We start from the raw sequence: 22,617 nt of genomic DNA on the forward strand, positions 1-22,617 counted from the left end.
GAAATTAAAACATGGCTAACCTAGTGATAAATGGTAAGTTTAGGCAGTTCACAACGTTTTTGGATGGCACATAAGGCATTAAGAAAGTTATAAAGAATATTCACTTTAATTCTTTAAAATCTGTTCTATTTTGAAAGATCAACAAAGAATTTTAAAAAATCAAAAGACAGGAAAGTAAGTTCATATATTCCTTCTGCTCTCCCTAAACCACTGGCTTGCAAATTTCTAAAGGTTGTAATAGTTTGTCTAAGGGCTGGATTCATTTGATTTAGCACCAAGGAAGAACACATAGCTCCTGGAGGCTATAGGTGGATATATTGGGTTTTCCCCTTGGCCTTCAATATTACCACACTTCTAGGCCACAGTACAAAAGAAGGCAACCTTATTTCCTCACTAAGGAATCTTAAAATTGTTTAGGTTTTAAAAATGGATTCTCAGGGTGTGGTGGTGCATGCCTATAATCCCAGCCCTCAGGAGGCTGAGACAGAAGCATCTCAAGGAGATCAAGGCCAGACTGAGCTACATAGTGAGATCCTGTCTCAAAAACAAGGGGCGAGCTGGACATTGGTGGTTTATGCCTATAATCCTTGCTACTCTGGAGGCTGAGAGCTAAGGATCATAGTTTGAAGCAGGAAAGTCAGTGAGACTCTTATCTCCAGTAAACCACCAGAAAGCCCAGAAGTAGAGCTGTGGCTCAAGTGGTAGGATGCTAAAGACTTGGGCACTATGCTCAGGGACAGTGCCCAGGCCTTGAGTTCAAGCCTCATTATTGGCACACACAAAATGTATGTAGCTTAGAAGTGGTTCTGTGGCTCAAGTGGTAGAGCACTCGCCTTGAGCTGAAGAGCTGAGGGACAGCGCCCAAGCCCAGAATTCAAGCCCCACGACTGACCCAAGAAAGAAAAAGAAAAAAAAAGTATGTAGCTCAGTGATAAGAGCACTTGCCTAATATGCACAAGGCCTTGGCTTTGATCCTCAGCACCACAAAACAAAACACTGCTAGATAACACCAGCAGAGCTTTTTCCCCTTTAACAGGGTGGCAGTTGTTGGGCGTACTGGGGTACATCTGCTGTAATCTAGCATTTAGGAAGCTAAGGCAGGAGGATCACAAGTTCAAGGCCACCTTGGACTGAAAGTGAGACCTTGTCTCCAAGGGGGTGGGGGTAGAGGTAAATAATAGCAAGTACCAGCTTATACATAGCAACATGGGCTTTGTCTAAGTCTTTCCTTTTTTTCTTTTTACTATAACTTGTTTCTCAAGGCAGACTGTATGTTTGAGGGAAGAAAAAAGAAAAAACCTGACAAGTATCTCTTAACCTGAGTAACAACTGAAAATCTAAGACCTTATTATATTGTCCACTGAAAAGTGATTCCGTGTTGGTTTTCATTTAAACATTTATAATGTCAATTTCTGATGTATCCTGTGATACACATTTTCACAAGAAAAAAAATATGCTACATTAATGTTTTCTTATATATAAATTGATTTTTTTAGCAAATTGAAAATTCTGAATAAACAGTATGTCTAACATGTGGCTTGCTTTTTTGTTTCTTAATAGAAAGGTAGCAGTCCTGCAACATATCTAATAAGTTCAGTTGCATTTTTCTCTGCGATATTATATAGTGTTTCACAAGACCCCACCCCATGGGACTAGAAAAACATGTTTTTTACATTTAAAAACCACTGATGGGATATTTTCCCTCAAAATGACATGTAGTTTTTAAAAACATTTCTAGAAAAAAAAAACATCATAATTTTACCAACCACTTCTTTTAGAGAACAGAAAGATTACTAACAATTCTTTTAATTTTTTTTAAAAAGTCAACATCTCTGACATTTTTTTCATTGCACACCCTTAATAGATAACTGGCTAAAACCTAGATGGTTTCAGAAGGGCAACTTCAAGACTTGACTCATTTGGCACATCCACAGTAGTATCCAGAATAAAGATCAGTAGAAGAAGTAAAACATGATTTTCAAAGAAGATGCTGAGGCTTGGGCAAAGGAGCTGTTAAATGCAGATGAAGGTTCTGGTTATCTTCCTAGTTAGCCCTTTCTCTTCAGGGAGTAACCGAGGCTTTCTGGTTTGTTTGTGGAACTTTCGTTTGCAGGAAAGCATATACATAGGGCCAGATCTTATTCGTTTCTGTTCCAGAAAATGTTTCCAATACCCCTTTTTTCCTAAGGATGAAAAACAAGACAGCATAGTAATGTTATTATTATAGAACATGTCTCAGTTTTCCTAATGAGCTTTTTCTTTCTCTGTAAAGATTTTCTGCAAAAAGGAAAAGGAAGGAAGGAAAGAAGGAAGGAAGGAAGGAAAAAGATAGACAGGGTCTTATAAGCATAGCTCTTTACTATTAGCAAGGATCTGGTTTACTAATTTTGATTAGTGTCTATGTCAAGGAAATATTTCCCAGCCTTTCCCAGGCTTCCTTAATTACAAAGTCTACCTACATTTTCTAGTAGCATGCATATTCTCTTAATTCTTGATGGTTTCTTGGTTGATATTAGGAATGTTAGATTCTTACTTTTAGTTTTGCCTCAGGATTTATATTCATGTGCCTTGAAAAATAATAGCCTTGGTCATTTGTTGAGAATGTACTGTGTGTTAAACCCGTGTGAAATGCTTTACATCTCCGTTCTTTCAAAAGCTCAAATATTCTTATTTTACTGATAAAATTATCTCATAAAATGACTTAGCCCAAACCACCAAATTGGAAGGAGAAGTCAGATGCTAGACTTACCCACTTTGACTTGTCTACTTATATCTTGCAAGAAGATGTAATGTCTACTTATATCTTGCAAAAAGAGCTACTAGTTCATTGTTTCCTTTTTTATTTTTAAATCTAGGTTTATTTTCTTCCCCTCTATTCTATCCTTCTGAATTTTGACAGGAAGAGCAATAGAAAGTATTGGTTTGCTTGTGTTTTTGTTTTTCGTTTTGTTTTGTTTTTTGCCTATTAGGTCTCTCCATGTCTCCCTAGGCACATTTGTGTAGCTTGTCACCAGACCAGCAACCAAAGCCTGCCCTGTTTCTTTCTGTTTCTGGGTTAATAGGATAAAGAATAGGATGGAATCCTGGGGTTGCCTTTCAAGGCACACAGACCCCTCCAGAGATTCTGCACTCCTCCTAACCCTGCTTTTCCATCCCATGCACATTCCTGAGCTTAGCCATATGCCTTAAAGGCCACAAGAAGTCAGGCACTGGTGGCTCATGCCTGTAATCCTAGTAATCTGGAGACTGACATCTGAGGATTGCAATTCAAAGCCAACCTGGGAGGAAAAAAAGATGACTGGACGAGTTTTATATCTAAAGCCAACCAAGACAGTGCAAAGACCTCAGTTCAAGCTACAGCATTGACTCTGTGTGTGTGTGTGTGTGTACAATTGTCCCTCTTAAGGGCTGCATGAAACATCTCTGAAGAACTTTTAACTTTCTAAAAACAGGATCAGTCTTACCTTGCAACTTAGGTTTTCATAGATTTCTCTAGAAATAAAGGGATTCTTTTCCTGGTGCCTTATAACTTTTGCCACAGTTAAATAATACTCACTGGTTTCTTAATAAGAAATATCTGTTGGGGAAAGAAATTATGCAATGCAGCATTCTTTGTCTAATAACAGTCCTTCAGCTTCTAAAATCTCCAGGCAGCTAGGGAAGCTTTCAGGAGAACTAGTTAACAGTGGTTAACTAGCTACCCTCTTGGCATCATTTAGCATTGAGCTAGGGTTACAAGAGGTATATAACTGAGGCTAGAACTCTAGCAACCAGTCAACCTTGAAGCTGTAACTTGGAGCGGGCATTTGTCACTTTCATTTCTGTGTCATAAACTAGAGCCACCTCCAAAGAGCACGAGCATCATTGTAAACACAAACTGATCGCACTCTAAAATGGCCCACATCTGAGAAGTTATATAACTCGGCATGTTTTAGTAACAATGCTATCACTAAGGTTTTTTGGGGGGGTTGTTTGTTTTTTTACAAATGCAGCTTAGTTTTAGGTGTGAGAACTTCGTAAGAAAAGCTTGAATTAATGGCAAGAAGTAGTAGAAAACAACTCTAGAAACAATGACTGGGACATTTCTTTTATTTGGGGGGGGGCGGGGGTCCGGTGGTGGGGCCTGAACTCTGGGCCTGGGTACCCTCAGCTCTTCAGCTCAAGGCTAGCGCTCTACCACTTGAGCCACAGTGCCACTTCTGGCTTTTTTTTTTTCTGTTTATGTGGTGCTGAGGAATTGAACCCAGGGCCTCATGCATGCAAGGCAAGCACTCTACCACTGAACTACATTCCCTGCCCCTGGGACATTTCTTAAGAGAAGGACCCAACCAAGGGAAAGGGATGTGGCTCAAGTGGTAGAGCACCTGGCTAGCCAGCTAGAGACACTGAGTACTGCCAAAAAAGTTTTGTTTGTTTGTTTTTTGTGGGTTGTGGAGCCTGAACTCTGGGCCTGGGCGCTGTCCCTCAGCTTTTCAGCTCAAGGCTAGCGTTCTACCACTTGAGCCACAACACCGCTTTTTCTGCTTAGGTGGTACTGAGGAATCGAATCTAGGGCCTCATGAGTGCTAGGCAAGTACTCTACCACCGAGCCATTCACTAATGTAGCTCTCCTCAACCTTCTAGGCAGCACTAACCCCTGCTGGGATTATGTCTAGTTCATAGCCTGGCAGTCATGGTATTATCTGTTCAGCAAAAATACATTCTGGATACTTTTCACTAAACAACTTCCTGACCAGATTCAGTCCATGAAGTTCAAGTGAGACTCTTCCTCTCCTGCATCTTCAATGGCAAAACAATCAGAGCTAATCAGAATGAACCCTGGGAGTTTTGCTGACAAACGTGACTCCTTTGGAGGTAAACTGACATGTTGAGGAAAACCCACTCAGAGGGAGGCCACTTCAACCTCAATACAGGAAGATGGAGCTAAGTGGGACTGAAGTTTAATAAGTCATTTTTATCACTATCTGGACCCAGCCAATTACCTTTGAGCTTTTTAGTTTTATCACTTACAAATCCCCCTTTGTGCTAAAGCTAGTGTAAATTAGGTTCCTGATTAATATAAACAGTGTATCGCACTGCATGATAAATAGTGCTGACTCAACTCTTGGCCTTACCCCTATCTAGAAGGTAATTTTCCATAAAGCCTGGAGGGATCTGGGTCTGACTGCCTGTGTGCACCAAGGATTGGCACAATGTCAACAAATCATGTGTATTGGGTGATTTTTTTCTTTTTTTGGTTGGTTGTGGCTCAAGACTAGTGCTCTACTACTTTGAGCCATTGTGCCACTTTTAGTTTCCTGGTGGTTAACTGGAGATAAAGAGTCTCACTCACTTTCCTGCCTGAGCTGGCTTTGAACCATGATTCTCAGATCTCAGCCTCCTGAGTAGCTAGGATGACAGGTCTGAGCCACCGGCGTGTGGCTCACTCACTGGGCGATAGTTAGACATGAAGGTGGCTTTGAGCCTTCCCACAGCTTCTCTCACTTCAATCCCTTGACAGTTCTCTTTAATATGTCTGATTTTATAAATAAAGGATTTATGGCATCAAGGCCAAATACTTTGCCCAGGATCACACTATTTGGTAATCTATATACAAACCACAAAGTGAATTACCAACACTCGTATAATTTCTCTCTCTAGAAATAACTATTAGAATAGTTTGAACTCTGGCTTCAGATTTTATTGTATACTTATCCCAATTACAATAACAACTACCACTATAATCACAGCCAATATTTATTCACTGCTTACTATATGCCAGGCACAATCCTAAGAACTACCCATATTAGCTCACTTTTAAGCCTCTATTTCTCCACTTCATATGGGAGAAAATGGGCAGAGGTTAAGCAAGAGGTAAAGGCCATACTAATTAAATGGTGAGTTGGGAATTGAACTTGGGTGTTCTGATTCTCACTACTGTCATTATTGAATCATTATTTAGTAAGTGAATGAATGAAAGGAAAGGAAAGGCAGTCATGCTCTAGAAGAAGAGCTGAAAGCTGGGTGCTGGAGGCTCATGCCCATAATCCAATCTACTCAGGAGGCTGAGAACTGAGGATCACAGTTCAAAGCCATGCCAGGCAGGAAAGTCCTTGAGACTGTTATCTCCAATAAACCATCCCCCAAAAGACCAGAAAGGGAGCTCTGGCTCAAGTGGTAGAGTGCTCACTAGCCTTAAGTAAATGAAGCTCAAGGATAGCACCCAGGCCCTGAATTCAAGCCCCAGAACCAACAACAACAGAGGAGGAGGAAGAGGAAAAGGAGGAAGAGGAGAAGGAGAAAAGAAGAAGAAGAGGTAAGTAAGGAAACAAGGGTTTGTTAGCCTGAGTCAAATATTAACTCCGTATAGATAGTCCTCAAGTTAGTTGTATGATTTGAATTCTTTGGAAAGCCTATGTAGCCAAATAAATGATCTGAGGGTTGGTCGTCGTTTGAGATTCTGTGCTAAAGCAAGTTCATGGGCACATGTGGAGACATGTGGAGGACATTACTGGGTTTGCCTCCTCAAGACTCAGTCTAGCCCCCTCTCCACTACCTGGCAGCATTAGAGTGAGACTGGCTTTGTCCAGCTCTGGGTGTGGCTAATCATTGTAACCCCTCCCAGATCAGTGCAGGGATCAGGAGGGCAGGCTCTAACTATTGTAAGTTCCATTACGCTTGGACCTTCTCTCCATTAGGTAAAAGGTTACTGCTCAGGCCCTTCATGAAACAGGAAGCCTGTTTCCTGGCAATATCTGCAACCATGCAGGATGCCTGAGGACACAGCCAGTATACAAAGGCAGGTAAAGCTACGTGAATGACAGAACTGCTCAAAATCTTGAAGCCCTGCTACCTGTTGGTCTTCCTTATTGCATAAGCTAATTTCCTTTATTAGTATACCAATTGGAATTGGCACTGGTTGGGTTTTTCTGTGGTTTCTTTTTTTCAACATGTTTGCTGTCAAGTATGGTAAACCCAAGCAATTCATCATATGCAAGAGAAGTTCAGAAAGGCAGAATACTCACTGGTAATACTCCAGGACTGGCTCGGTTAGGGCTTCATAAGCTTTCAGTCTCTTGACCACTGTCTCTGGTTTATCATCCTCCCGTTGAATCAGAGGCTCTCCCGTCAGATCATCAATGCCCTACATGGAAGTCACAAGACTGCTACCAAATATATCTTTGAAGGGTATTTTTATAAGCAGTTCGGTTCTTTTTTTAAACATCTTCTATGTGCAAGCACCAACCCCAAATAAACAGAATCCAACCCTAACAGATCATCCAGTACGGAGCCAGGAGACCCTAGACTCGTTTCCATAAGTATTACAGACAGTTTAGATTTGGAATGACTGCCTCCCCCCCCACCCTACCCCCAATCCCGGCCTCACCCCAAAGCCTATGTATTGTTGAAAGTTTGATTCTCCATCCATAGCAATTGGAAGGTGGTAGAAAGTCTTAGGTCATTAGGGATGTGCCCTTGAAGAGAACTGTGGGATTATGACTACAGGGTCCCTTTCTCAGTGGTTCTGGGGTTTGAACTCAACAGCCTCTAGGCTGGTGCTCTATCACTTGAGCCGCAACTCTTACAACTTTGCTGCTTTAGCTATTTGTTTAGGCCGAGTATCACAGTTTCTGCTCTGGTCATTCTGGACCAGAGTCCTGCTACTGTCACTTCCTGCACAGCTGAAATGACAGGCACACGTTACTATTCCTGGCTTGTGGGTTGAGAGAAAGTCTCACTTTTTTTGCCTGGACTGGCTGCAAACTGGGCTTCCTCCCTATCTCTACCACTCAAATAGCTAGGATTTCAGGTACAAGCCACCAGACCTGGCCTCCTGTCTCTATTCTTTGGTTCTCCAATCAGAGGTGAGTGGTTTTGCTCTGCCACCCACCCCCACCATGCTAGACTGCCTTACCACAGGCCCCAAAGCAACGGCTAACTCATGGGTTGAACCTCCCAAACTGAGTCCAAATAAACCGTTTACCTTATGACTTGCTTGTATGTTACTGTAACAGAAAGACTAACACAGAGTATCAGTCACTTCCTGGTAGAAAGGTTTTCTAACCAGCCTCTAAATAAAAATGCATGTAAATACATACATATATTTACATATATTGATACATAGCCTCTAAATATATAGAAATATGGTATATGTAAACATAAATATATGTAAATATATTGTATACAGTTATATTTACATTATCATTTTATATAATTTATAGCTATATAAAATATAAATATATATTTATTTGTATATATAAATACATATGATTTTTATATACAGTCTCTAAATATATATAGATATATAATTTATATATATAAAAAGACTCAGCTACAGACCAATAATTTTAACTGTCAACCAGTGTCCAATTCTCGGTGTCTCTGCTCTTAACTCATTCATTCCCTAGCACAGAATAATGGAATAGGAAATCCAAAATTTTTTGGTGGGGGGAGTCCAGTCATGGGGCCTGAACTCTGGGCCTGGGCGCTGTCCCTCAGCTCTTCAGCTCAAGGCTAGTGTTCTACCACTTGAGCCACAGCACCACTTCCAACTTTTTTCTTTTTGCTTATGTGGTGCTGAGGAATTGAACCCAGGGCCTCAGGCATGCAAGGCAAGCGCTCTACCACTGAGCTACCTTCCCAGCCCAGGAAACTTTTAATGTGTTAATTTTCTCTTCCCTGATTAGTATCTGAGAAACACATCCTTTTTTTTTCCCCCAGTCGGTCATGGGGCTTGAACTCAGGCCCAGGCACTGTCCCTGCGCTCTTTTGACCAAGGCCAGTACTCTACCACTTTGAACCACTTCTTTTTTTTTTTCCTGGTAGTTAGTTAGAGATGAATCTCCTGCTCCTGCTGGCTTTAAACCACAATCCTCAGATCTCAGCCTCCTGAATAGCTAGGATTACAGGCGTGACCCCCAGTGCCTGGCTTGTGAAAAACATCTTCACGGGCAGAATTGTTTATTTTGGCTCAAGGTTTCAGTGGTTCCAGTCTAGGATTGCTTGGGCAGCAGGGGCAGGTGGCAAAGCAATTTCTTTACCCCTGGGAGACAGAAAGCAGAGAGCAAGCGATGGACCGAGGATCGGGTATAAACTTCAAAGACATTACCCCCCCCCCCCCAGTGACTACTTCCTCTAGCTAGGATCCACCTATGAGTTTCCACCACCTTCCAGAGGTGAACTGTCATCTCCCAAAATACAGCCACCGGCTGGAGACCAAGGACTCAACACAAGGAGCCTGTGAAAGACATTGCAGGCTCACATAGGATACTTGTTTTCATTTCTTTTCCCTTCATCTTGAAGTAGTTATACCAAGAGGTGACTAGTCCACAAATCCGTTACATAACGCGTCTGAATGCGTAGCAAACCCCTGTGGCTGCAGAGACACCAAGGGAATTAGACGTGTCACTGTGCCACGACGTAGCCTGAAAATAGAAACCCTCTGAAGTTTTTCTCAAAAAGAAGTCCATGTTCACCAAACTTCAATCTGTGAGGGCAAGGAGACCGGGTGAGCCATCTGCTCTCTGCTGGTTCCACTGCAACTACTCACCACAGTTTTGGGAGGGTTGAATTCTATGTTGTAGACTCGGCCACTGGCTGGATGAATCCAGCGGGCAGTGAGGCGCTGCTTAATCACCTCAAAAGGCACATTCAGGTTAATCACTGTGTCTATTTGATAAGCTTTATCCAAGGCTTCTGCCTGTGGAAGGGTCCTTGGGAAACCTTTATAAATAATAAACAGGAAGAAAGGGAGGGTAAGGGGAGGAAAGACAATGAAAGAAGGTAAAGGAGATGGAAAGAGAGAAAGGAGAACAAATTAATGTTGGGTAGACTGATCCCAAACTATAACACCAGATGGGCTGATCACAACTCTAGTATATGAGTTATGACTTTTATTTTTTCCTTGTCTTGGTGACGAGGTCATGGAATGCCCAGATAATTAAGCAACTATTCTGGGTGTGCATGCATGTGAGTGTGGTTTTGTGTAAAAGTAACTTACATGAGTAGATGGACTAATGTGTCTTGCCCTCTCTAATGCAGATGGTCTCAGCCAAACAGTTGGAAATCCTGAATAAAATGAAGATCAGAGCCTCCAAGTCACAGAGAATTCGTCTTGCCTGCCTGCCATCTAACTGGGACTTAACACCTTTTCCTGCTTTTGAGCAAGACTGGATTCAGGTCAGGCTTGGTGATGTGGGCTGATAATGCCAGCTCGTGGTGAGTGAGGCAGGAAGATCATGAGCATGAGGCCAGTCTGGGTTACACAGGGAGATGCTATCACAAAACAAACACACAAACCAGAACTCATCGACTGCTCCCATAATCTCCAAAGGCTGTTTGTGGAAACATGACAGAACACTAGTTAAGCAGAAGAAAAGTCACAACAGATAAATCAGTTCATACAACTTGAGGGTTCCTAATCAAAATATTTTTTTTTAAATCTGAAGTCAAGTAAATGCTTAGAAAGTTTTGGATTTTGCAGCCTTTTGGATTTGAGATTTTCAGATTCAGAATGTTCAACTGGTAGAATCTACACGAAAATCCCAGAGTGCAAGGGCCACAAGGATTCCAGATACAGAACACTCAACAGTGTGGATCAACAGTACAGAGAAAGGCAAATAGAGCGGATTGGTGAGTCCAGAAAGGGACACAAGTATACCAGGGAATTTAAAACAATATGTTGGTGGAAGTGGTGCTATGGCTTAAAATGGTAGAGCACTAGCCTTAGGCAGAAAAGCTCAAGGACAGCACCCAGGCCCTGAGTTCAAGCCCCACAACCGACAAAAAAATAAAATAATATTTTGAGCCAGGTTCCAGTGCCTCATGTTAGTAATCGTAGCTAATCAGGAGGCTGAGATCTGAGGATCGTGGTTCAAACCCAGGCTGGGCAGGAAAGTCTGTGAGACTCTTATCTCCAATTAGCCACCAGAAAATCAGAAGCAGCAGCACTGTGGCTCAAAGTGGTAGAATGTTAGCCTTGAGCAAAAGAGCTCTGGGACAGCATCCAAATCCTGAGTTCAAGACCCACTACTGGCAAAAAAAAAAAAAAAAATTGATCCCCAGTGTTTTTTACTTTGCAATGTTGTCTAAAGCTATATTGTCCTGAAATTTTTAAATGAGTAGAAAGAGACAAAGTTTATAACTGTACATATGTAATTCATTAGAACTAAATATATATATCATGTGTATATATAGACATCATATATACACATAATATATACATAAATATATATGTATTCACATATATGTATGTATATATGACTATGTGTATATATATGTAAATATGTGTATATAGTATATATGTATATACATGTATGTATATGTGTGTGTGTGTGTATATATATATATATATATATATATATATATATATATACAGTTAACACTGACATATAGAAAATTTTTCCTGTGGTTTAGGTTTTATAATGATAAAAATGACAAGAAATCTAGAGTTGGGCAAACAGATTCCAAAGAAAGCTTATACTTGTGAAGAGTTCAATCTATAAAAATCTTATTTAGAGGCTGGGAATGTGGCTTAGTGGTAGAGTGCTTGCCTAACATGCATGAAGCCTTGGGTTCAATTCCTCAGTAGCACATAAACAGAAAAAGCCAGAAGTGGCGCTATGGCTGAAGTGGTAGAGTGCTAGCCTTGAGCATAAAGAGACTCAGGGACAGCATCCAGGCCCTGAGTTCAAGCCCCATAACTGGTTAAAAAAATCTTATTTAGACCCAAATTTTAATAACAAACAAGCATTTATTTAAAAATTTTACAATGAAGTGGCCCTGATAATTTAATTATACTATATTCAATGAGAATAAAAGGGATATAATAGGTAAATCTAGGAAGTATTTTCCACGTGCCTGGATCTGTGTGTCAAATATTTTTATAAGGATCATTTCTACCCTGGTGTCAGTGGCTCATGCCTGTAATGCTAACAACTCAGGAGGCTGAGATCTAAAGATCTAAAGGTCTAAAGCCAGCCCAAGCGGAAAAGTTTGTGAGATTCTTATCTCCAATTAATCACCAAAAAAGCCAAAAGTAGAGGTGTGGATCCAATGGTGGAGCCTCAGCCTTGAGTGAAAAAAAGTACAGGAGAGTGTGAGTCCCTGAGTTCAAGCCCTAGAACTCTGTCTCCCTCTCCTCTCAGACACACACACACACACACACACACACACACACACACACACACACACACAATCATTTCTTTCAATTGTCAAAATAGCTGAGAAATAGTTCTATTCCTCCTTTACCAATGAGCAAACAAGGGCAATCAGAACCTTGCTCTATCTAGCTCCCAAAGCTATTGGGATGTGAACACAAATTGTGCTTCACACTTGTGCTTGTAACTGCTGAGTTTTCAGTTTAGTTCTACTCAGAAACTTAGAACCAAACTTCCAGGGGGGGAAAAGATCAGTCAAAAATACCATCTACCAAGAAAAACAGAAGGATATTTTTTTTTTTACAGCATCATTCCAAACAGTGAAAAGCCAGATGCTACCCAAATGTTCCTCAGAAGGGATTAAAATATGACAGACACATACACAAAATGGAAGCTTCTGCATCTTTTATTTCCATGAGACAAGTCTGTTAAAATCTAGTTTAATTCAGTGGAAAGGCACAATGTAAAGAGTGTTGTGTGTGTGTATGTGTGTGTGTGTGTGTGTGTGTGTGTGAGAGAGAGAGAGAGATATCTTATGGTCTGTATATCAAGTGTCTCTCAAAATTCATGAGTTGAAAGTTTGGTCTCTATCAGTAGATGATTGAATAACGAAGGATCTGAGTTCTATTAACCCATTGATAGACTGGCTCACATTAATTAGAAGGCGGAGCCTGGCTGGAGGAAGTAGGCCACTGGGGACACAATTTGAAAAGACATCTGCGTCCCTAGGCCTTCCTGTGTCTTCTCAGCTTCCTGGCTGCCATGCTGTCAACAGCGTGGCTGTACCACACTTTCCCCCATGGTCTACTTCACCACGGGCCTTCATCTTTGAGATAAAGAACGAGGCTCAAAAGAAGGCAAAGACAAGGATTATGTCTCACACTGAGGTTCAGGTTCTAAAACAGCTTTTGGCCCACAGAAGGCATTCTGTCAGTATTGTATGGATATGAAGATGGGGTTCGGACAGCATCCAGTGTTTAGCATAGTCTCTGCACACCAAAGCCTGTCCATAAATGTTTTTTTTAAGAACTTCTGAGATTTTTGTTGTTGTTGTTTTGTCAGTCGTGGGGCCTGAACTCTGGGCCTGGGCGCTGTCCCTCAGCTATTCAGCTCAAAGCTAGTGCCCTACCACTTGAGCCACATCGCCACTTCCAGTTTTTTCTGGCTTATGTGGTGCTGAGGAATCGAACCCAGGGCCTCATGCATGCGAGGCAAACACTCTACCACTGAGCCACCTTCCCAGCCCTTTTCTGTTTTTCTTTGTAGGTTCTTCCCCCACGGTATAACCCCTATTGTCACTGTATTTGATTCTGGTGTCCTGCATCTTGTATCAACATTTCTCTAATTTGGGGAGGAGAAGGGAAATAACAAAATGCTGAAATAAGAATACAGGATGACCCATTGTAACAATGAGATGTACAGGACACTATGTTGAAAACAAACTTTACAACTTCCAGGGTAGGGGGTGAGTAGGGGAGGTGGGGGGAAAAGGGATGGTAGGGGAAAAACAAAAGAGGAGGTAACAATGCTCAATAGGAAATGGACTCATTACCTTGCTCATGTAACTGTAACCTCTATACAATATCTTTATAATAAAAAATATACATTTAAGTTTTTTTTAAAGAACTGAGTCCTCAAGATTTTATGCAAATATTGACAGCAGCTGTGGTCAACAACTCTTTCCTGTTGACTTTTCTGTGGGCAATCCTGATCAGTTTCCTCTTCCTGAAACTAGTTCCAAGTAGCAAACTAGACCCTGTCCAACCATTCCCCTTCATTCATCCTCTCCTTCACTTTCCTGGTACAAATGGGGTCTATTTGGAACCTTTGTGCGATTAGAAAATAGTACAGCTTCTTGAATAAAGCAAGTGATCGGGCAGATGAGGGTGGGGGCAGTACTGAGTGCTTGTGCATGAATATGCAGAAATAGGAGTTTGAGAGAAGCCAACAGAAACAGCAAGACTAGACTAGCATATCTACTTCCAAACCAGAATGTTACACTGTAACTTGAATTTTGGAGGAAATGCTACTCCTATTTATTTTTAATCTCTTTTGTGTTCCCCTCATATCAACCAAGTAACACTTAAGAAATGTTTGTTAACACAAAAACAGTTGTTCTTAAGGGTTCAGCCATGACTGACAGGTAGTAGAGGAAGGCTCCTACAACTAGTGTTAAGTTACTATTGGGGCTTCCTTCTTTTGTGGTGATCCTTCCTTATCATAAAATAATCTAAGCTGAGTGCCAGTGGCTCATGCCTGTAATTCTAGCTACTTAGGAGGCTGAAATCTGAGGATCATAGTTCAAAGCCACCCCAGTCAGTAAAGTGTAGGAGACTCTTATCTCCAACTGACGAACAAAAAGCCAGATAGTTCAAGTGGTAGAGCACTAACCTTGAGCAAAAAAAACTCAGGGATAGTTCAAGCCCCAAGATTGGCACACAGACACAACACACACACACACACACACACACACACACACACACACACACACAGAGTCTCAAAAGTGGGAGGGTAGGAGAAGGATGTAGTCACGTCTGAAGGAACCTAGAAGTCATTCCTTCTTTCCTTTGAGATAAAGAACAAGGCTCAAAAGAAGGTGATTGGCCCAAGACCTGAGCCTGGTAAAGGGACAAAACTCAGGTCCCTGCTTGCATTGTTGACAACTGTCCACACCCCCCAAATACTCATTCTCCTGCCAGGCAGTTAAAAAGCTCTGCAGGCCACACTTACCATCCAACAGCCAGTTATATTGGGTGAGATTTTTCAGCTCATGAAGGGCCAGGCGAGTCATGACATCATCGGGGATGAGCTTGCCTTGGTCAATGAATGTTTTGGCTAACACACCAATTTCTACAGCAGAGGAAGGGAAAGCAGTAAGTGCATTTGTTTGATTCAATTCCAGGCCCCTGGACAAGAGTTCTCTCAAGAAGGCCTTGTCACTACATGCCTAAAAGAAAATGTGTTATCACCCATCTTTCTACCAAAAGAAAACACTAGTTTATGAAATAATTTCAGCGCATTTCCAATCCTCTGGGATATAAAACTGTAAATATGTAAATATGTTCACAGAAAAAGAAAAGAATGCAAAACTATAGGGAAACACATTGACAGAAGTCATCTCTGCGGGATACAAATATTTGGGTGGTTTTTAACATCTTTGTGCTTTTCTGGATTTTTTTTGAAGATTTCCATCAGATAAAAAAGACAGATAATAAATAAAATTATTTTTCCTTGGAATAAGTAGAGAATAGTGACCATTCTGAGGTGTCTCAGTTTAAGTGTCTGTCATTATTTGTTAGTGCTGAGCTGTTTCTAAACCTCTAAGTTGCTGTCACCATGACAGAATTCAAGTCTGACCACACCAGCAATAAACATATCGCCCTTATTAGTAAGACATGCTAAAATAGGATTTATGAGCCATATAAAACAATACTCTTGAACATTTCAATTATATAGTTGCGCTTGGCTTTTCATTACTTTTACAATTTTGACATCCTTTCTTGTTTTCTTCATGTTTTCTTTTATTCTTCTGAATGTATTCCTGCTACATGCTCAGAAATCAGATTAAGAGAGTAAAGTATTTATGACAATTTTCTTGATTCCTCTTGCCATACTAAACCCCACACAAATTCCAACTCGTCAAATTCATGAAATTTGAGCTTAGCTAAGAATACACTGCTTGGAAAGTGGCCACCATTTGACAAGTATAGTAGAAGGATTAGAAACAGCGTTTTCTCAACAACCCAGTGTCAGAGATTGAGTTTCTGCAACAGAAACAAAGACACTTTTATTTTTCAAGACCTTCCTTGTCTTCAAGATCTTCCTCTCTATTCTCCTACCAAGATACTTTATGTGTGTTTTGGGGGGAGGAGTACTGCATATTGAACTCTGGGTTTAATGCTTTTGAGGCTTTACCATTTAAGTCATTTTCCCAAACCTATGTGTTCTTATTTGATAGGTACGCTCTCACTTTTTCGTTGGTCTAGTCTGGACCACAATCCTATTTACATTTTCTGCCATATTTGAGATGAAAGGTGCTTCCTGCCATGTCTAGCTTTTTCCCCCCTGTTGTGATAGTATCTCTAAACCCTTTCCCTGCACTGACCTCAAATCACAATCCTTCCTATTGTGAGAGGCTAAGGAAAAAGGGCTGGGGGTCATGAAGAGCTGAGTCTAAAATACACTTTAGTTTGTTGGTCATGGAGCTTGAACTCAGGGCCTGGGTGCTGTACCCGAGTTCTTTCACTCAAGGCTAGTGTTCTACCACTTTGAGCCACACCTCCACTTCCAGTTTTCTGGTGGTTAATTGGAGATCAGAGTCTCATGGAATTTCCTGCCCTGAATGGCTTTGAACCTTGATTCTAATATCTCAGCCACCTGAATAGCTAGGATTACAGCCACCAGTGCCTGGCACAAAATGTATCTTAAAGAAAATTGTAGAAAAGTATCCAGCGTCCTTCTACACAATCAAAACTTCTCCCTTCAGACTTCCATAATACCACAGGCTTCTCTACAACACTGCCAAAACTATGTGTCTACATGCTGTTATGGATGGAACTGTGCCAGCCCCAAATCTAAATATCGAAATCCTACCTTCTAAATGTGTATAATATTTACCAATAGGACTCTAACAGAGTAACTAAGATTGAATGAAGTTGTAAGTGTTATAATCTGATACAAAGTAGTGTTCCTATATCAAGGATACAGGAAAAGACATGAGAGAACAAAGTTGGTACCACACCCGGTACCAACTCTTACAGTGCATCATCTTAGACTGTAAGAAAAGGAATTCAGGCTGGGCACTGCTGGCTCACACTTGTAATCCTAGCAACTCAGGAGGCTGAGATCTGAGGATTGTGGTTCAAATCTAGTTCAGGCAGACAAAGCTGGGAGAACTCATCTCCAATTAACCTGTGAAAAGCCAGAAGTGGAAGTGTGGTTCAAATAGAATGCCAGCCTTGAAAATAAAAACTAATGGACAGGGCTGGGAAGGTGGCTCAGTGGTAGAGTGCTTGCTTTGCATGCATGAGGTCCTGGGTTCGATTCCTCAGCACCACATAAGCAGAAAAAGCCAGAAGTGGCACTGTGGCTCAAGTGGTAGAGCGCTAGCCTTGAGCTGAAGAGCTGAGGGACAGTGTCCAGACCCAGAATTCAAGGCCCCACGACCAACAAACAAACAAACAAAAGACTAATGGACAGTGCCAGGCCCTGAGTTGGAACCCTAATATCAGCACAAAAAGGAAGGAAAAAAAAGAGGAAGAAAAAAAAGAGGAAGGGGAGGGGAGGGAAGGAGAAGGGAGGGAAGGAAAGGAAAGGGGAGGGAAGGGAAGGGAAAGGGAGGGGAGGAAAAGGAAAGGAAGGAAAGGGGAAGGAAAGAAAGGGAGGGAGGCAGGCAGGCAGGAAGGAAAGAAGGAAGAAAGGAAGGAAGAAAGGAAGGAAATTCTGCTACCTTGGCTACCTGTGGTGGTATGCTGACTAAAATACATTTCCTTCACCCTCCTACCCCCAGGCCCTGTGACTTTTCCTGAAACCAGTGAGATCTACCCTGGGTATGTTCAGGTCCTAGCACTTGGCAGGTGCTTCATGGCCCCATGAATGGGTGTGTGGGTATGGACAGAGAGGAGGACCTGGAGTCTCCTGGATTCCAGCCAAGCTTGTTTGTTTGTTATAATTTCTGTATTGTTGTTGTTGTTGTTATTATTATTATATTATCTTTAAGTAGTTGTACAAAAAGATTTCCATTCAACATGGCAGTTGATGAGTGCACTGTAGCTTGATCAGTGTCACGGCTTCCCTCATTCTCTCCTATCTCTCCCAACCCCACTCATCTCCTCATTTTTCCTAGTTCCATTTTTTTTGGGGGGGGGTCCGGTTGTGGGGCCTGAACTCTGGGCCTGGGCGCTGTCCCTCAGCTCTTCAGCTCAAGACTAGCGCTCTACCACTTGAGCCACAGCGCCACTTCCGGCTTTTTTCTTTTTGCTTATGTGGTGCTGAGGAATCGAACCCAGGGCCTCAGGCATGCAAGGCAAGCACTCTACCACTGAGCCACCTTCCCAGCCCCTCCTAGTTCCATTTTTACCTATGTACATTGACTATTATGACTGCATTAGCCTACTTCTCTTCATTCATCTCCTCCCTTTCCCTTGACCTCACCCTCCCTACCCCCAAACCATAAGTACTAGCTAGCTTCCTGCTTTTCATTTTGCCAGACTGTAACTTAGTTGTTCAGGGAGTTACCCCACTGGAATCCTCCCCTGCGAACGCCATAGTTCAGATCATGCTTTTGTGTACCTGTGCATTTACCATGAATTTTAAGAGGCCTAACCTACTTGGTTAAAATTTAACAATCCAGTTTTTTAAAAAAACGCACTTCCTTTAAGACAATATTTGATAAATTGCTCTTTAAGCTACTTATACCTACAAAGCAACATAAAAAGAGAAAAGAATCCAAATGTCCATCAACACATGAATGGAGAAGTAAAATGTATTCTATTCATGCAATGCAATATAATTGAACAATAATAAGGAATGGGATACTAACAAACAGTACAATACAGTGAATTCTGATCAACACTAGGATAAGCTGGTCTGATATGCAATCCTGGGGTAGGATTGCTTGTTCCCAGGAGTTTAGGGCTAGCCTGGACAACATGTTGATATGCTGTCTCTTAACACAAAGCAACACAATTATGCCTATTGACTATGAAACTGACAGAAAAGACCATATTTTGTATAATTCCACTTGTCATTTTCTGGTTATTTTGTTTGTTTTTGTGCTAATACTGGGGCTTAAACTTAGGGCCTTGAGCTCCTGCTTAGCTTTTTCATTCAAGGCTGGTGCTTTACCATTGAAGCCACACTTGTAAGTCTGGCTTTTTGCTGGTTAATTGGAGTCTCACAGACTCTCCTGCCCAGGCTGGTTTTGAATTGTGATCCTCAGTTCTCAGACTCCTAAGTAGCTAGGATTACAGGCATGAGCCACAGCTCCCAACATATAATTTCATTTGTATGAAATGCCAAGAATAAGCAAACCAACAGATATACAAGCATAATTACTGTCGCTAGAGGCTCAGGTGGGGGCAGAAATGGAATAACAACTAAGAAGTTTCTTCTGTGAGCAATGAAAATATTCTGAAATTCATTGTGATGTTTGCACAGCTCTATGATTATACATTCCACTGCACTGAAAGTGACACTGTATATGAATCATATCTCTACAAAGCTGCTACGGAAAAAAATGACATAGAACACTCCTTTTGGAAAGCAATATTGTTCAAGGTTCAGAACACTGTGTCCAGTGTGCTATCATTTGTATAAAACACAAACACAGAAGAAATAGATTAACATGTGGGTGCTGACCCTGAGCTTATTTTGCTCAAGGCTAGCACTCTACCACTTGAACCATGGTTCCACTTCTGGCTTTTTGGTAGTTAATTCAAGATAAGGGTCTCACAGGCTTTCCTGCACGAGCTGGCTTTAAACCATGATCCTCAAATCTCACTCTTCTAAATAACTAGGTTTAGAGGTGTGGCTACTGGTGCCCAGCTATAAACCTGTTTTAATAAACAATATTTAGGGCTATTTTGTGTGTATGCCAATACTGGGATTTGAACTATGGGCACAGTTTGAACTCAGGGCCTCTCATTCTCTTTTAATTTTTTTCACTCAAAGCTGAGCACTGTCCCACTTGAGCCACAGTTCCACTTCTGGCTTTTTCCTGGTTAATTAGAAATAAGAGCGTCTCAAACTTTTCTGTGTAGGCTTCTCTCAAAGCCTGATTCTTAGATCTCAGCTTCTTGAGCAGCTAGGATTACAGGCATGAGCTACCAGTGCCCAGCTCAGTGAGAAGTTATATTTTAAATCACATGTCCAGGGCTGGGAAGTTCACTCAGTGGTAGAACGCTTGCCTTGCATGCCTGAGGCCCTGGGTTTGATTCCTCAGCACCACATAAGCAAAAAGAAAAAAGCCGGAAGTGGCACTGTGGCTCAAGTGGTAGGGCACTAGCCTTGAGCTGAAGAGCTGAGGGACAGCGCCCAGGCCCAGAGTTCAGGCCCCACGACTGGACCAAAAAAAAAAAAAAAAATCACATGTCCAGATGAGGAAAACTCCAAGGTCCAAACAGGTAACACTGATAATACTCCTAGAAGGAATGCACAAAGCATATGCATTTTAAACTAAAAGCACAGCGATCTCCTGGGGGTGATTTTAAACTTTAGCTATGAAACATAGCCATGGGTTATAAATGCAACACCTTCATTAACCTCCTCACTAAGAATTGTCTTGAGGGGAATCGAGATGCTTCTGCATGTTCATGTACAGGATAATTTATAATCATTTATTTAACAGCAAACACTGGTAATGACATACAGGCCCAATGAAGGAAAAAATGGTTAGGACTGGGAAGGTGGCCCAGTGGTAGAGTGCTTTCCTTGCATGCATGAGGCCCTGGGTTTGATTCCTCAGTACCACATAAGCAAAAAAAAGCCAGAAGTAGTGCTGAGGCTCAAGTGGTAGAGTGCTAGCCTTGAGTTGAAGAGCTGAGGGACAGCGCCCAGGCCCAGAGTTCAGGCACCATGACCAACAAAAAAAAAGAGAGAGAGAGAGAAATGGTTAAACTCAGTGTCCAGCCTTAATAAAATTAAGCATTCCTTTTGTGTGCGTGCGTGTGTGTGTGTGTGTGTGTGTGTGTGTGTGTGTGTGTGTGTGTATGTGTGTATGTGTGTGTGTTACTGGGGATTGAACTAAAAGCTTCTTGCTAACTTGGTTTCACCACTTGAGCCATATTAATGGTCTTTTTTTTCTTTTTTTGCTTTAGTTATTTTCTTGATGAGGTCTCAAGTTTTTGCCCAGGCCTCAGACTGAGACGATCTTTTGGGCTGGACTGGCTCCAAACCTTAGTCCTCCTGATCTCTGTTCCCAGGTAGCTGAGATTATAGCCAGGGTTTTATTGTGTTATTCCATGTATGTATATAATGTACTTTGATCAAATTCACCACCCTCTATTAGGAAATTAAATCCTAAGGCTGCTTAATAATGTGTGAATATGCACCCAATAAATGAGAATAAAAAGTACCCAGAATAGGTTGAGCACTGGTGACTCACACACCTGTAATCCTCAAATATGATCTCAGAAAGTTGAGATCTGTGGATTACAGTTTGAAGCCAGTCTGGGAAGAAAAGTTTGCTAGATTCCATCTCCAAAATAACCAGCAAAAAAATTGGAGTAGAAATGTGGGTTAAGTAGTAGAGTAGCTAGCCTAGCAACGTGAAGCTCTGGTTCAAATCCCTCTACCACAAAAAGTATCAAAAGCATAATAATTTTATAAATACACAAAAATGAAACAAAGGAGCAAGAAAAAATGAAAGAAGGAAAGAAAAAAGAATACTCTGAGTTAGCTACAATTTGTCTCTGTGTAGCAAGACAGCACTATGGATAATTTTAATTTTGCTTCTTACATTCTAGTAACATTTTCTCCCTTTGATAATGCTTTGCCTTTAGTATAAGAAAACATAAAGCAGAATGAACATTACATTGTTTTTGGCTCTGATCCTGTGGAAATATCCAATCTATCCCTAAATATTTGTTGAGAATATATTCTTAGCCCTGAGGTGCAGGAGAGTGCCAGATTGGGTTCTGAAAGAACAATCTGTAACAACAGATTATTCATAACAACTGTAATAGCAATCTCTGGACACCTCCCAAGCTCCATTTTCTGTTCTCTTTGTTTTTAAAAAAAAGTCCATCTTCTTTGAAGAACTTTAGCAGGTGGATGAGCCAGTTACAGATCCCTTGGGGGCTGGCTGGAAGCTTTGTGGTAAACTCTAGAACTTTCCCTAGCTGGAGTAGAACACCTCACCCCTTTTGAACCATGACCCTGCAAACTTCTCTCATGACATTCTAGTTCTCTTCTAGTTTTTATTTAAAGAAACACTTCCCATTTGTGGAGTGGAAGGGAAAAAACAAATCGTTTAACTTGGGATACAGGTGGACCCATTGCAACAATGAGATGTACAAGTTGTTATGTCTAAAAACAAACTTTACAACTTTGGTGAGGGGGGTAGGATTGGGTGGAGGGAGGTGGGGGGAAGATGGGAAGGGATGGGAAGGGGAAACAAAGAGGAGGCAACAATGCTTGATAAGAAATGTACTCGTTATCTTGCCCATGTAATTGTAACCCTCTCTGTACGGTATTCTCACAATAAAAATAAAAAATAATAATAAATACTTCCCTTTCCTTGTCAAAAAAAAAAAAGGAAAAAGAAAAAAATATAGTTTCCCATGAAGTCTGCAGAACGGCCTGGTTCACGCTTGTAATCTTAGCTACTCAGGAGGCTGACATCTGAGGATCACAGTTTGAAGCCAGCATAGGCGGGAAAGTTCATGAGACTCCTTACCTCCAATTAGCCACCACCACTACCACCACCCCCCAAGAAAAGAAGAAGAAGGAAGAGGAGGAGGAGGAGGAGGAGGAGGAGGAG

General features: G+C 41.4%; 1 protein-coding gene across 1 annotated transcript in view; it reads right to left on the reverse strand.

The window, feature by feature from the left end:
• Positions 1-1,237: 1,237 nt before the first annotated feature.
• Ak3 (adenylate kinase 3) overlaps positions 1,238-22,617 on the reverse strand; it is a 24,320-nt gene continuing 2,940 nt past the window's right edge. Inside the window, exons 2-5 of the mRNA XM_013018476.1 lie at positions 14,868-14,987; positions 9,530-9,702; positions 7,005-7,123; positions 1,238-2,183 (exon numbers count right to left, since the gene is read on the reverse strand). Coding sequence (XP_012873930.1) covers positions 2,063-2,183; positions 7,005-7,123; positions 9,530-9,702; positions 14,868-14,987 — 533 coding nt within the window. The 3' untranslated portion in view covers positions 1,238-2,062. The remainder of the gene's footprint in view (positions 2,184-7,004; positions 7,124-9,529; positions 9,703-14,867; positions 14,988-22,617) is intronic.

This window comes from Dipodomys ordii, unplaced genomic scaffold (assembly GCF_000151885.1).
Source record: "Dipodomys ordii isolate 6190 unplaced genomic scaffold, Dord_2.0 Scaffold40, whole genome shotgun sequence".
In the NCBI taxonomy this organism is placed as follows: domain Eukaryota; kingdom Metazoa; phylum Chordata; class Mammalia; order Rodentia; family Heteromyidae; genus Dipodomys; species Dipodomys ordii.